General features: G+C 33.1%; 1 protein-coding gene across 7 annotated transcripts in view; it reads left to right on the top strand.

Moving 5' to 3' along the window:
• The window catches only part of LOC144962627 (protein jagged-2-like), a 105,354-nt gene that overhangs the window by 68,189 nt on the left and 22,111 nt on the right, over nt 1-15,054 (top strand). For all 7 annotated transcript variants that reach the window (XM_078895724.1, XM_078895728.1, XM_078895729.1 and 4 more), the window contains 2 exons: nt 8,986-9,037; nt 12,137-12,293. In XM_078895724.1, the coding sequence (XP_078751850.1) occupies nt 8,986-9,037; nt 12,137-12,293 (209 nt within the window). The remainder of the gene's footprint in view (nt 1-8,985; nt 9,038-12,136; nt 12,294-15,054) is intronic.

Below are 15,054 nucleotides of genomic sequence, written 5' to 3'. Positions count from 1 at the left end.
AAGAAGAAGAAGAAGAAGAAGAAGAAGAAGAAGAAGAAGAAGAAGAAGAAGAAGAAGAAGAAGAAGAAAAAGAAGAAGAAGCCCATAATAAGCCCATAACAATTAAGGTTATCAGACCTGCAAATAATTACAAGTCGTCTTAAAAGTGCATAGCACGTTTTCCAGGACACTCTCAATAACCTTGGAAAAGGACATTTGAAAAATGTCATTCAATTTTTCCTTGCCATCTGTTGCCCCTTTTCAGTTCCCGTGTCTGTCTTTTAAAATTCTAGAACTGAACTCTTCTTGGCGATAGCATGAGGAAGAATAATAACGGAGGTCATTTTCGCTATTTTATCGTTAAGATGTATTTATTATTTACAACCGACTTCGGGAAAAGTCTGGGATAACTTAAGATTTTGTTAGCGGCTGTCTTGTTTATCCGTTTGTAAAATAGGCTTCAACGGTCATGACGTCACTTCCCTCGTAATGACGCATGGTAACTTAGTAACTGGCTCTAAACTATCGGAACAATGACGGACGCCCTTATGAAATATTTCTCCGAGGAGCATAAAAGCGTATCCAGAGGGGGCAAAAAACATGATAAATTTGATCATGTTTTGACTTTTACACATTCTGTTCACAAGACATATGAAAAGTTCTAGCCAGCATGAAGAATATAAAGTACCGATTTTCTTTGTTTAGAACCACGATTGCCGCCGTTGTTGGGCGACGTGACATCAGGCTATCGAATCCAATTGCAGTTTCTTTATTTTGTAGTCTGGGATACTCTGACAAAAGACATTTCATTAACTCACAAATCTGTTGCTCCAAATCCCAATCGATTAAAAAGACCCACAACCTGTCGAAAAGTCTCGTACCTGAGCCATCTGGTGCTCTTTTATTGATGTTATACGTTTAAGAATTGTACCCACAAGTTCTGCCGGCCAGATCAATAATACAAACACACAAAACCTTTAACGTTTATGGTCTAATGGATAGACTTTACTGATAACTAGTCACCCAACCGATGGTCTAAAAAAATAAAAAAATAAGAGGTGAGTGACGTCATCTTCATTCATTTTATAACGAAAGGGGAGGGATGATGTTTAAAAGACCCAATCTCACAATATTCGTTTGGCCAATAAATTGCAAGACTGGATTCGTCAATATTTCTAATACTCGAATGTTTATCTTTTCTAGCATCGATATTTACATTTAATTGTTTGGTGCTTTGGCTCAATTGGAGAATAACGCGTTTCATTTAACATTCCACTCTTGATGTCTTTATCCCGCTTAAAAGCAAATCGATCACGGACTCGATGAAAACAACGGCACCTTAAATGGAAAGGGGATGTTAAATAGAGCAAATCATCGGAGATACGATACCCGTCACACTAGCATCACCAAACTTCCGGTTTGATCCCGATTTATCATCATTCATTGTCACCATTTCAGATGATGTTTGTTTTAGAGCATAACCAAACACCAATTTCCCTTCAAATTAGCTTAGTCACAATTTCCCACCATTCAAAACCCTTTTAGTACAAGTTGCTTACGGATCGTATTTCGCTCGAATTGTTTAACATTTCCTCTAATGCATGGTGAAGTAATCTCAGAATTATTGTAAATAACGAAAACTAAAGTTCAACAAATGATGAGAGGTTTGATCGCAAGATGCCATCAGCTTTATCAACAATCTGCTCGTAATCTGATAATGACAAGACAAACAATGAATCATAATTTAGATACACGGATATTGCAGGGGGGTTAGCGTGAAGTGGACAGTAAAGCAATCTAATCAAGCAAGTAATGGTGTGATAACAGCCGGTAGTTCTCGGCTAGGGAACTCCCCGTTTAACGCATAACTGTCACCATACACGAATGTCCAACTCAAACACGATGAAATATTCATCTCTAATGAGGCATCCGGCGTGGAACAAAGGCGGTATGTATTGTCGTTTACTTGGTTACTACGCATGCGTGATTAGGCGTGTATAATGGGTCAACATGACAGATGCTGATTTTCCTTGTAGACTCAAAAGAAAAGGAGTGAAAGATCGATAAATTAGCTTGTCAAGAAGGACGTGTCACGTGCCGATGGAGGTCGTTTTATTTTCATTGAGGATCACTGGAAGTCACTACGATGTTTGCCTTTGTTTAACTTTCCTTAGATAACGCCTTGCCTTGTGGTAGCTATTACATTATACATCGGGCAGGAGCGCATGATTGGCAAATGCCATTGTAAGATTTAGCGCTGTGCATATGTCATATAATGTAATTATAGAATAGACTTAACGTTCTGAAATTATAAAAGTTTGCATGCACATGAACTATCCCATATTATGTTTAAACTAAGTTCACCAATTTCTTGAAGTACGTCATCAGACATGTGCAAAATGCATGAAAATAATGTAAACTTATGTGTTGAGACATGGTGTAAAAACGGTTCCTTCCGCATTCACCTCCTTCCAAAATTTCCTGAGTTGTAACAAATGCGTGCTTTCGAAATAATGGGCAAACCACCCATTGCTTGGCTTTTTCTGCCATTATAAAGAACAATGAGTATTTATATTATGAGAATCCCCGCTTTACGGCGCACAATACTATCTGGGTCATGAAATAATGTACAATAATATAAATATAGATAGTGTGAGCTTGACTAAGAAGTTCACAACATTGCCTTCCGGAAGTATAACGGATCAACACACAAAGCTTTGTGTAATTTTGGTCGTTTTTATTGTGGTTAATACAGTTTAGTGAGAACTACTCATAAACTTGGATGGCATAAAGCAATAACAAAGACCTGAGTGGCGTCACCTTCATTCTATCTATAACACTATCAGAAATACAAAATTTTGGAATTGAAACATAAAACAAATTATTAAGGTTTAGAACACATTTCCAACTATAGCTCAAAACTAACCACATGGGGACTTTCGTCCTTTTATTTTTAGACAGCAGTTTTGTCATCTGAAATGTTGACGTTAAGTCCTCATAGGTCACCACAAAACAAACGTAATTTAATAAATTGTTGCCAATGAAATGTTAAAGATTGTCAAGACACCATAATTTGTTGTCGCCTCACGACTTTCATTGCCTAACTTCTATCTAAACACAACATAAATGTTAAAACCGGAAGGGAACAAATTTTTAGGTTTACTCCAGAATTATTATTATCAAATTGAATAGTTTTCCTTTCACATACGATTGGCATCCCTGGTAAATGTCCAGGCCCAGTTACAAATGCAATTTATTGCACGACTGATAACCGATAACTATCGGCTTGTTTTAACATTGTTGTAATAAAGACTGTTTTGCATTATTTTGAGTGTACCTATTTCCGCCACAGCACTGAGATCATTAAAATTAGGATTATCAAATGTGTAGATAAGTACACGTATGTTACATCCCATTTTCTTTCAAGAACATGACGCCATTCTCATCGGAGCAACAGCAATCCTGTTTACAAATTAATGTGTCAGTGCATGACATAATCAGTCTTAGGTGAAAATTTTGGATTTGCATTTTTATGCATTTTCTGAAAGAATATGCTCCACAGGGCATTTTAATCTTTATTTGAAGTAAATCAGGTGATTGTTAATGTCAGATGTATGGGAAAGGTATCCAGCAACTTTTCTCAAATTTCATACTTTTTCAACTTGACTGGCTGTAAAAAATATGTAGAAGTGAGATTAAGCTTTGATTTTTCCCGAAGATGTAAAACAAAGGGTTGATTTAATACTTTATGACAGGAACTCATTTTTGATCAAAAATGGCCTTCTAACTAAACTTGGTAATATCTCAGTCCATACCTTTTCACCATCCGACTGATTATGTCATTCACTGTAACTGTAACAAATAGGAAAACCAAATTACTTTTTGTCACATGCGTATTAAAGAGAGGAATTAGGCTATAAGCATTAATTTTACGCGTTATTTTTTGTTTTGTTTTGTTTCGGTTTTTTTTATTGACAAGACGATCAATCAAAGATTTTTATTCTGTTGTTGTTTGTCTGCTCGTTTCATTCTTATTCTGAGAACAATGATTCACCTCTTCCTCTCCATCTGTGACATTTTCTCTGATGACATTTCTTTATCATCAACCGCAACGAAACAATGAAGAGAAGCCATTACGTCTCCTGCTCTGTCCATTTGGTTTCTCGACTTGGACGGGAGCAAGAGCTCTGCGTGATGCTTTGGCATTTCCAGCAATATACCAGTTCCGGTCTTGGCGTTTGGATGATCCCTGTTAAATGAGAGTTATTGCCCTTGTCGACTTCATTCCATTATCTGACAGACGTGGACAATCAAATTTATTTGCGATATCTTTTTGGCTCGTGCCACGATTGGTCTGTGTCAAAATCCTTTAATCCCAGCTGAATCCTATCGGTGAAATTAGCACTCCAGATTTAGAAATACCAGATAACTTTATAATAGATGACGCGTTGCACTGCAACCTAAGCAATATGGGTTCGACTCTTGCTTTCGGCATTTTTATTATTTTCCTTCGACACGGATTTGTTCAGTTGTACAATAAAGGGAATTATTTTAGAGCTCATGCATTTATTTCGTGTAACGATATTATCACACCATTGTCATTATTATTATTATTATTATTATTATTATTATTATTATTATTATTATTATTATTATTGATGTTTGTGTGTATTGCCGGCATTTCATACACACCTCCGATCGACATGAACAATAACCATTGAGTTAAAAGTGACATGTTTTTCCCCCCAATTCAATTATTTAATGCCACCCTAACTAGGTCAAGAATATTGGTATAGAATGCCCTTGGGCATTTATTCTTTTCATATTTTAAACATTCTCTTCCGTGTTCTAGTATTTATGAATATTACTAACTTATTAACACAGAGAAACCTGTTTACCAATTTATTATAACTTATCAAAGGGGGATAGAGCGTAAGAATTAACTATGTGTTTGTTTAATGATCATAATATTTTTTTGATGTTATAAAACTTGTCGTCTATTATGTTCGAATATCTCAAAAGTGTTTTCTAAACTGACTTCATTGACGTGGTTTTCTTTGAAGTGGAATCTTGACTTGTTTACCTGATAGCAGGTGGAAGGAATGCTTGGGAATTTGAAATTTGAAAGAAGAAAAGAAGAAGAAGAAGAAGAAGAAGAAGAAGAAGAAGAAGAAGAAGAAGAAGAAGAAAAAGAAAAGAGGTCACTGTTTCTTTCCAATCTTTTGATTACAACCGAGCACCTGAATATATCGTTTACCTTTCTGTTTTCGTAACTTTTATGTTTGTTTGTTTTTAATATATATATATATATATATATATATATATATATATATATATATATATATATATATATATTTACACACACGCACACGCACACACACATATATATATATATATATATATATATATATATATATATATATAATATATATATATATATATATATATTTATATTTACACACACATACACACACACACACATAATATATATATATATATATATATATATATATATATATATATATATATATATATATATTATAAAGATGTGTGTATATGTATGTGTGTGAGTGGATGTGTGGTATATATATACCCCCCCCCCTCCACCCCCTCATAATACTGTCTTGAGGCGGTTGGTCATATATTATTATTCTGCCTGGTCTCATGACGTCATAAGAAGAAGATAGAAAAAAAGAAAGAAAGACCGATCACCCTTGTGTAAATTCAATTTCCAAAAATGTTATTATTCCCCCTCAGACTCGACTACCCTGCTATGGAAATTTCATTATCATATACAACATTCAGTGGTCTCCTTGAAATAATCGAATTTCACCCAAACTGGAAATGTCGCACCGTTGCCACCAGAGGGACGCTTACAATGCGTTATCAAATTTGTAATGCATAATTAACGGCGTTATGCATGTCCATATCTCGTGTTCTAAAAAGGAATTATGGAATTACATGCCACGAGAGTTTTATTTTTGACAGATAAATTGACGAGGAGATTTTTGTTTTTTAATGTTGTTTTCATGCTTCTGGCCCGGATCCCAAAGCATTTTTATAATGTGAAAATAAAAGAATAAAAAAAAGATTCCAAACGCCGTGACGAATTCTACATTTGGTTAATTTTCAACAGGACATGCCAAAACGTTCCATTTGATGTGAAAACACGAATAGAAAATTGTCTGATTCTGACGTGGAATTAGCAATTCGTATTTTTTTCCCAGATGAAAGATGTGCAGATGTATAATCTTGTGGCGTGACACTCCTATAGTAATCTGATTATGACCCTCGCCTTCGGATCAGTAGGTTCCAGGATCGAGTCACCCTCTAGGCAGCGCAAAGTTGAGTCATTGGAAAAGACTTTATTCATGTTCTCTCACCCCACTCAGGTGTAAATTAAGTACCTGTCGGTGCCAGCATTGTTTCTGTCGAAAAAAACAAATGTAACATCGCCTCACAGGCATCTTGTTTAGTGTTGCTGTTGGCTATGTTGGCAGGGAACACTTATGAAGCGCTTTAAGCACATTTAGTGGATATACACTATATAAAAGCTCAATTTTTAAAATGTCCTTTCTCTTATAAATTTAACAAGATGGGGCGAAACTTTGAATCTGTAAAAAACATCTTTTGTTTTCAGTGCAGATTAGATTTCACTTTGAAGAAAAATTGAATTAAATGTTTTATAGGCGTCCATTCAAAAAGACAATGTTGAAATGAAAGAGTTTCTAGCTATTGATTAAAGCTTGTATACAGCCGAAACACACACGGAGTATTATGGTTTGTTAAAGATTTTATTTTCATACAATATCAGATAGCCGAGTATGATGGCTTTTCTCTATGAGTGGAACATGTGATGCGACTTGCACAGATTTGCAGGTCTGATAACCGAACGCAATTGGATTCAATAGTCTGGTGTCACGTCGCCCAGCAACGGCGGTCATCGTTGTTCTAAACATAGAAAATCTGTACTTTTTATGCTTCATGCTGGCTAGAACTTTTCGTGTGTCTTGTGATCAGAATGTGTAAAAGTCAAAACATGATCAGATTCTATAATGTTTTTTTCCTCTGGATACACTTTTATGCTCGTTGGAGAAGTATTTCATAAGGGCGTCCGCCATTGTTCCAATAGTTTAGAGCCAGTTACTAAGTTACCATGCGTCATTACGAGGGAAGTGACGTTACGACTGTTGAAGCGTATTATTGGGCTTGTTGTAATATTGTTGTAATGGAGTTTATTTTGCGTTGGTTTGAGAGAAAGTATTTCCATTACAACATTGAACAACATAACAATTTGGGTTACCAGACCTGGAAGTAAGCGCTTACGTCGGTGGGATGAGATGAGTTAAAATATAATTGTGCCCCATTGCGCACATCCTGTATGATCTCGAAATGAACCCATTTCAGAAACTTGGATTTTCACGTCAAAATTTAACAAATTGACAAAGTTTAATTATTTGCAATTCAAGAACCTACATCCAATTTCTTACAGTGAAATTAATCAATTTAGCATAAAAACGATAAGTAAGTCTAAAAATCCAAAAAATGACCCACCCGACGTGTACTTATTTGTAGGTCTGATAACCCAATTCATTACAGGCTCATTGTTGTAATGGGAGTCTCCAAAAAAAAATGACGTAAAATATACATTACAAGAATGTTCAACCAGGCCCATAATTGCGTTCGGATCTCAGACCTGTATATATGTACACGTCAGACCCACCGTATTATCCGTATTATGTCGGGAAGTTCTAGATGCTCGAAATTGAATTTAAAGCCAAAAAATGAAACATGGAGTTAATATCAATTCTTCCTGTTGGAGAAAAATATAATATATCGAAAAAAAAAACAAAAAACAACCAAACAAACAAACAAAACAACAGCACAAAAAAACAACTAAATTTCGTATTTCTTCACATTTCATTTCTAAGATCACTTTTCAGGGTCGACTGTATCCCGACATAATACCGTTTTGAGTCGGTGGGTCACAGTTCTAAGTGTTAGGGTCACCCCGTCATAATAACGTAATGAGTCAGTGGGTCACAGTTCTATGTGTTAGGGTCACTCTGACATAATACCGTTATGAGTCGGTGGGTCACAGTTTTAAGTGCTAGGGTCACCCTGACCTAGTACAGTTGTGAGACGATTGCTTACAATTTTGTCCTTTGTTTTTTATTGTTTTTTTGTTTGTTTGTTTTTTTGTTTGTTTTTTTTTTGTATTGTTTTGTTTAATTTGTTTTATTATTTTGTTTTGTTTCTCTGTTGTTGTTGTTTCGTTGTTGTCGTTGTTTGGGTTTTTTATTTGTTTGTTGTTTTTTGTTGTTTTTTTGTTGTTGTTTATCTATTTTATTTTTTTTTGGTTGGTTTTGTTTTCTTTTGTTTTTCGGTTAATTGTTTTTTTCTTCTTTTTTTTTTTTAATTTTTGGTCTTTTTTTTTTTTTCTTTTTGTAAGATTTCATATTTATCATTTTTTCATTGATTAGTGTAAATATTTTTGGATTCGTTTGAAGAGATGAATGGCGTAAAACGGTTAGCTTGCCCGGTATTTTGTTTTTCTTTGACCTGCCCTTGTGCCAATAATACGTTTCCAATTTTCAACAGAAACACCACTACTACCACCACCGTCATCATCATCATCATCATCATCATCATCATCATCATCATCATCATCATCATCATCATCATCATCATTATCATTTCATCATCATAGACACCATCGTCATAATCATCATCATCATCATCATCATCATCATCTTCATTATCATCATCATCATCATCATCGTCATAGTCGTCATAATCATTATCAACATCACTGTCACCATCATTATCATTATCCTCACCGATAGGCTGACATGACTCCCATCTTATCACAATATCATCAATATCATCATCTTCATCATCATCATCATCATCATCATCATCATCATCATCATCATCATCCCAGTGTTGCCGAAAACATTTAACACAATTAAACACTAAAATATCTCCAATTCTTCTTCATTCCAGAGAGCGTACACACTTATCGTAGAGTTATGGGACAAAGACTTGGATAGCTCAGGTGAGTCGAACTGTAAATCGTCTTGAAATTTTTTAAGTAGTTATTTTTTAAATTTACAGACATCTATCTCAATGGTTTCACATCTTAATAATCAACTTTCCTATTTTACTATAAGATGAAAATTTTTAAAAAGTTTTAGTACACAATATAAAAGTAAATAGTAAATATTATGTGGCTGATAGTTGTGGTGCGTTATAGTATCGAACCCAAATAAATATAGTAGCCTCATAATAAAATTATGATAATGATAATAATAATGATGATGATATTGATAATAATGATAATAACAATAATAATGATGATAATAATAATAATAATATAATAATAATAATAATAATAATAATAATTAATAATAATATATAATAATAATAATAATAATAATAATAATAATAATAATAATAATAATAATAATAATAATAATGATAATAGTAATTGTAATAGTAATAATAATAATAATAATAATAATAATAATAAATAATAATAATAATAATGATAATAATAATGATAATAGTAATAATAATAATAATAATAAGAATAATAATAATAATAATAATAATAATAATAATAATAATAATAATAATAATAATAATAATAACAGCAACAACAACAACAATAACAACAACAATAGATGCTGAAAAATTATGGATCAGTATTGAGCCGTTATTGGTAACGGCTTACGTTTAATTGGACTATTATAAAAGACAATTCACCTTTCTCGTCTTAGTAATTATATTTGGTAATAAATATATTATTCCGTTTCTCTTCGTCCATTTCTGTTCTTTTTAATTAACTCATTTAAATTCTTACTCCGGCAATATTACGTTACTGTAATAGACTCGTTTTCCGGCTGCCGCTTTTCCCCCCAATATTGTAGCACCATATTGCCAGAATAATTAATGAAGCGAGAACTAAGCGAAACCCAAACATTTTACTGAATTATTGATGCACCTTAATCACAAAACATGGCTTGAGCAAAACCAACGTTTGTGCGAACGTGTAAGCAAGAAATATTTCACTGTTGGAATACTAATACTCTAAATTCAATACAGCTCTACTAAGGAAATTAAGGCTTCGTTTCTTTTCCAGAACGATACATATAAGATTATGTTCTGTCGTACTCTGAAATAATACATGTTTAAAATTTGGCCAGAAAACTCGTCTTTTGAATATCGATCGATTAATATGACCCTCATCTTGCCAAAACCTCTCAAATCAAGGACTTCACGAAAGTTCCAGGTTTGTGGGGGATTTTTGGCAAGATGAAAGTCATTTTTATTGAACGATATCGGAAGGGCGTAATTTTCTGGCCAAAATTTTAAGCGCATGTTTTTGGGGCGGTTTTTTTCAGAGTACCGGAGCGTACACAACTGTCTTTCAGCCTCAGCATTAAGTAATATCGTGTTGATATGGAGAATAATATTGATTTGTCCTATCAAGACTCAAGAATCAATTAAAATAGCAGTGCCTAAGCTAGGTTTCAAATGTTCAAATATTAATTAGTCTTTATCATAGAAATCATCTCGACATAACACTGTTTTGAGCCTTTTGGTCGCATATATAATATGTTTTATAAAATGACCTCAATAAGATGAAAGAATGCGTCATTGTTGTTGATGCATTTGCTTTGACAACTATGTAAACACATTTGCTGGTCTGTTGACCTGAGGAGGAGATGGTGGTGATGATGATGATGATGATGATGATGATGATGATGATGATGATGATGATGATGATGATGATGATGATGATGTATGATAGAAGAAGAAGAAGAAGAAGAAGAAGAAGAAGAAGAAGAAGAAGAAGAAGAAGAAGAAGAAGAAGAAGAAGAAGAAGAAGAAGAAGAAGAAGAAAGAAAGAAAGAAAAGAAAAAGAGTTGGGTCAAGGTAAAGCGTCCCGCGCGCGCTTGTTTATGAAACGCGAACTGAACTATTCCTTGCCGGTGGAAACGCACGTGAAAAAAGATGTGTACCTCTGTATGATTGATAAAAGACTAGCGGCCGTGAGTACCCTCAACGTACTAATCTCAAGTGGTAGCTGGAGTAAAAATTGGATTACCCTACTTGATGCTCGTTGACTGAAGTAGCACAAGTTAGTACATACTTAATGCAACAAGAATGTTGCTGTTTGAAGACGGGCATGAAGAAGATGGTGGACGGCCGAACTGCACGTTTTCTTTTATATTTCATCAATAATCTTAATACGTACTATGATCATTAATGTTTGGGTCCATTCATTTATTTTCGGTGCTATCATATTGACAAATAAAAGACGGTATGCGTTTAAATAAAATAGATTTCTGCCCACCAGATCAGTCGCACCAATATGAACGAGGACTAGATTTATTAGTTATTTACTAGTCTAGTAAATGACTTGCTAGTCTTAAGCCAAAACGGAGCAAGTGACTATTATTATTATTATTATTATTATTATTATTATTATTATTATTATTATTATTATTATTATTTTATTTTTTTTTTTTTTTTTTTTTTATTATTATCATTTTGTTGTTGTTGATGATGATGATGATGATGATGATGTTGTTGTGTTGTATATTTTTTTTTATTAAATATTATTATTTTATATTATTATAATTATTATTATTATTATTATTATTATTATTATTATTATTATTATTATATTATTATTATTATTATTATTTATTATTATTATATTATTATTATTATTATTATTATTTATTATTATCATTATATTATTATTATTATTATTATTATTATTATATTATTATTATTATTATTATTATTATTATTATTATTATATTATTATTATTTTATTATTTATTATTATTATTTTCATTATTATTATTATTGTTCTTGTTGTTGTTATCATTATCACTATTACCATCAATATCATCATTATCATCATCATCATCAACATCATCATCATTATCCTCATCATCCTCATCATCATCATCATCATCATCATCATTTTTTACACCAAAACTCAACATTTCAAAGAACACAATAATCCTTCAACTTCTAACACTACCACCACCACCAGCACCACTACCACCACCACCACGACCACCATAATTCAACGACTGACCATAACCCACCCCCATTTTGCCTTCTCATATTCCAGATGACCTTATAGAGCGCGTCGTCCACAAGGGAATGATTCTTCCAGGCCAGGACTGGCACACCATCTCTCACAGCGGCCATACTGCCAGCACCACGTTCCGTATCAGGGTTCAGTGCAATGAGCATTACTATAACACCACCTGTACCAAACTATGCAGGTATATATATAAATATATAAATATATAATTATTATATATATTATATATATATATATATATTATATGCTATATATATTATTATTATTATTATTATTATTATATTATTATTATTATTATTATTATTATTATTATTATTATTATTATTATTATTATTTATTATTATTATTATTATTATTATTATATTATTATTATTATTATTATTATTATTATTATTATTATTATTATTATTATTATTATTATATTATTATTATTATTATTATTATTATTATTATTATTATTATTATTATTATTATTATTATTATATTATTATTATTATTATTATATTATTATTATTATTATTATTATTGTTATTATTATTATTATTATTATTATTATTATTATTATTATTTATTATTATTATTATTATTATTATTATTATTATTATTATTTATTATTATTATTATTATTTATTATTATTATTATTATTATTATTATTATTATTATTATTATTATTATTATTATTATTATTATTATTATTATTATTATTATTATTATTATTATTATTATTATTATTATTATTATCACGATAACCCAATGTATAACTTGGAAAATGTAAATAATGCAGCTCGAAGTTTGAAAACGTGGAAACCAATGAAAGGATGAGGTAAAATTAAAAAATATCAGTACCAATGTCAATGGGTACCTGGCAGTGACGGATTGTATAAGAGTGTTATTACAACAACAAAAAATTGAGCTTTTATATAGCGTAATATCCACTAAACGTACTCAAAGCGCTTTACAAGGGATTTCTGACCAACAGCAACGCGTAACATATAGAACGAGACATGACGCCTGTTGGCGTTATTACAATTTTTTTTCCGACAAAGACATCGCTGTTAACGCCAGGTACTCATTTTACATCTGAGTACGGTGAGAAAATGTGAGTAAAGAGCCTTTTCCAATGACTCAACAATGCGCTAAGCGAGGCTCGAACCCAGGACCTTCCGATCCGAAAGCGAGTGTCATACCACAAGACCACATAGCCCCACAAAAAGGAGGCCTAACAGGCAACTGGTACTGTATGAAATGGACATTAAATTGTTCCTTATAACCTACTCGGGGAATAAATGACACATTGTGAAGTGCATTGAGTATGGTTAATCCTTCTGCTTTTAGTGACGACTAAAATTAGCTACTGCAACTCTAATTATACTTTTTTTTATACCTTTCATAACAATTAATTCATGCTACGGTCCGTGTAAGCCATTGTAAAATACGTAGTCAATTAGCAATACGCTTCATAGCAAGTCAATAAAAGTTTTTTTTTTAAAGGAAGATTGTTACCTAGACCGTTAAATTGATCAAACTTGAAACCTTGAAAATAAACAGGTCTACACCGACAGTTGTTTTTTTTTTTTTGTTTTTGTTTTTGTTGCTGTTATCATTATGGATTTATGACATATACGAGTATTATATTGTTTCCCATTGATGAAAATGTAATAGATTGTGTTCTACATATATTGTAGTTCTTCAGAGCCATTCGGCCAGTGGAGCCGGAGTTGTTTATTCCGGTTTCTAGAGCGTGAAAAGGACAATAGCAATTGTTTGCTACCCTTTGGAGAGGACGCTAGTCTATCGCAATGTCCGCCAAATCTAACGGATTCAGCTACCAATTCACTGTGTGTGGACATTGGGGGTCAGAAAGAAATTTCGACTGCACCTGGGATCGATCTCGGTCCCTCTGCGTGTGAACCGAGTGCTCTACCAACTGAGCTATCGGGAACCCCTATATTAGTTTGCCATTTATTTCGTGATGCCCTTTCATTTTCTTCCCCATGTCTAAACTGCATTCAGTCACTCAATTATAGTGTTTATGTGATATCATAGGTTGCATAGCAATGAAAACACCACCACTCACACTCTTTAGACTCACCCCCCCCCCCCCCCCCCCGTTAGCTCAGTTGGTAGACCACTCGGTTCAACGCAAAGGGACCAAGATCGATACCTTGTGAGGTCGATATTTCTTTCTGACCAACTCCCCATCCAGCAGTGTTTAGGTAATTTCCGATAGACTAGTGTCCTATCATATGGGAAGTAAGCAATTGCTATTGCCCGTTTCTCGCTATAGAAACCGGGATAAATCCCGGCTCCATATGGAATTAATGGCTCTGACGGATTGCTTTAGACTCCGAAATAAAACGCATGTAACCAACATTGCAGTAAACATATTCATTTCACAGATCCGCGCAAATACAAAAACTGTTTTTTCTTTGGAACTGTACGTCATTGGAACCGGGTATCATTTTGTCGCGTTCGACATTTAATCGGCACCCAACTGAGAGTATTTGGGATAATATTTATAATGTCCTCTCATTTCCTCCCTGAGACATTTGCGCCATTGACAGCAATGCCGTTTGCATCTTATTGCACATCATTTTATACGGCACGGGAAGGCTAAAAAGGATGCGTGTTTTAATGAAATGCCCTTTTCAACACATTACGCTCACATTAAAAACGACTCTGCCTTTTTAAAGTCCATCACGATAAGATTTTATTTCCGCCCGCTTTCCTGCTAACTTCATCAATATTCAGGAGTCGAATGGTGGGGAGTCTGCATATTTCACAACAAATTATCGTGGCGGAACATTCAGCCAAGGAATATTAAGTGAGGTCCTTCGTTTCAAAATGATATAATATTGGGGTACACCAGATACATAACAAGTGAATTTAAAGGTATGTCTAAAAAGGTCTTAGAATGCCTCAGTGCTGTGAGAGAGTGGGT

The sequence above is a fragment of the Berghia stephanieae genome, chromosome 1, assembly GCF_034508935.2.
Source record: "Berghia stephanieae isolate SIO BIC M18660-M18661 chromosome 1, UCSD_Bste_1.3, whole genome shotgun sequence".
In the NCBI taxonomy this organism is placed as follows: domain Eukaryota; kingdom Metazoa; phylum Mollusca; class Gastropoda; order Nudibranchia; family Aeolidiidae; genus Berghia; species Berghia stephanieae.
Note: the sequence above shows the minus strand (reverse complement) of the source record. Positions and strands in the feature narration are given on the sequence as shown.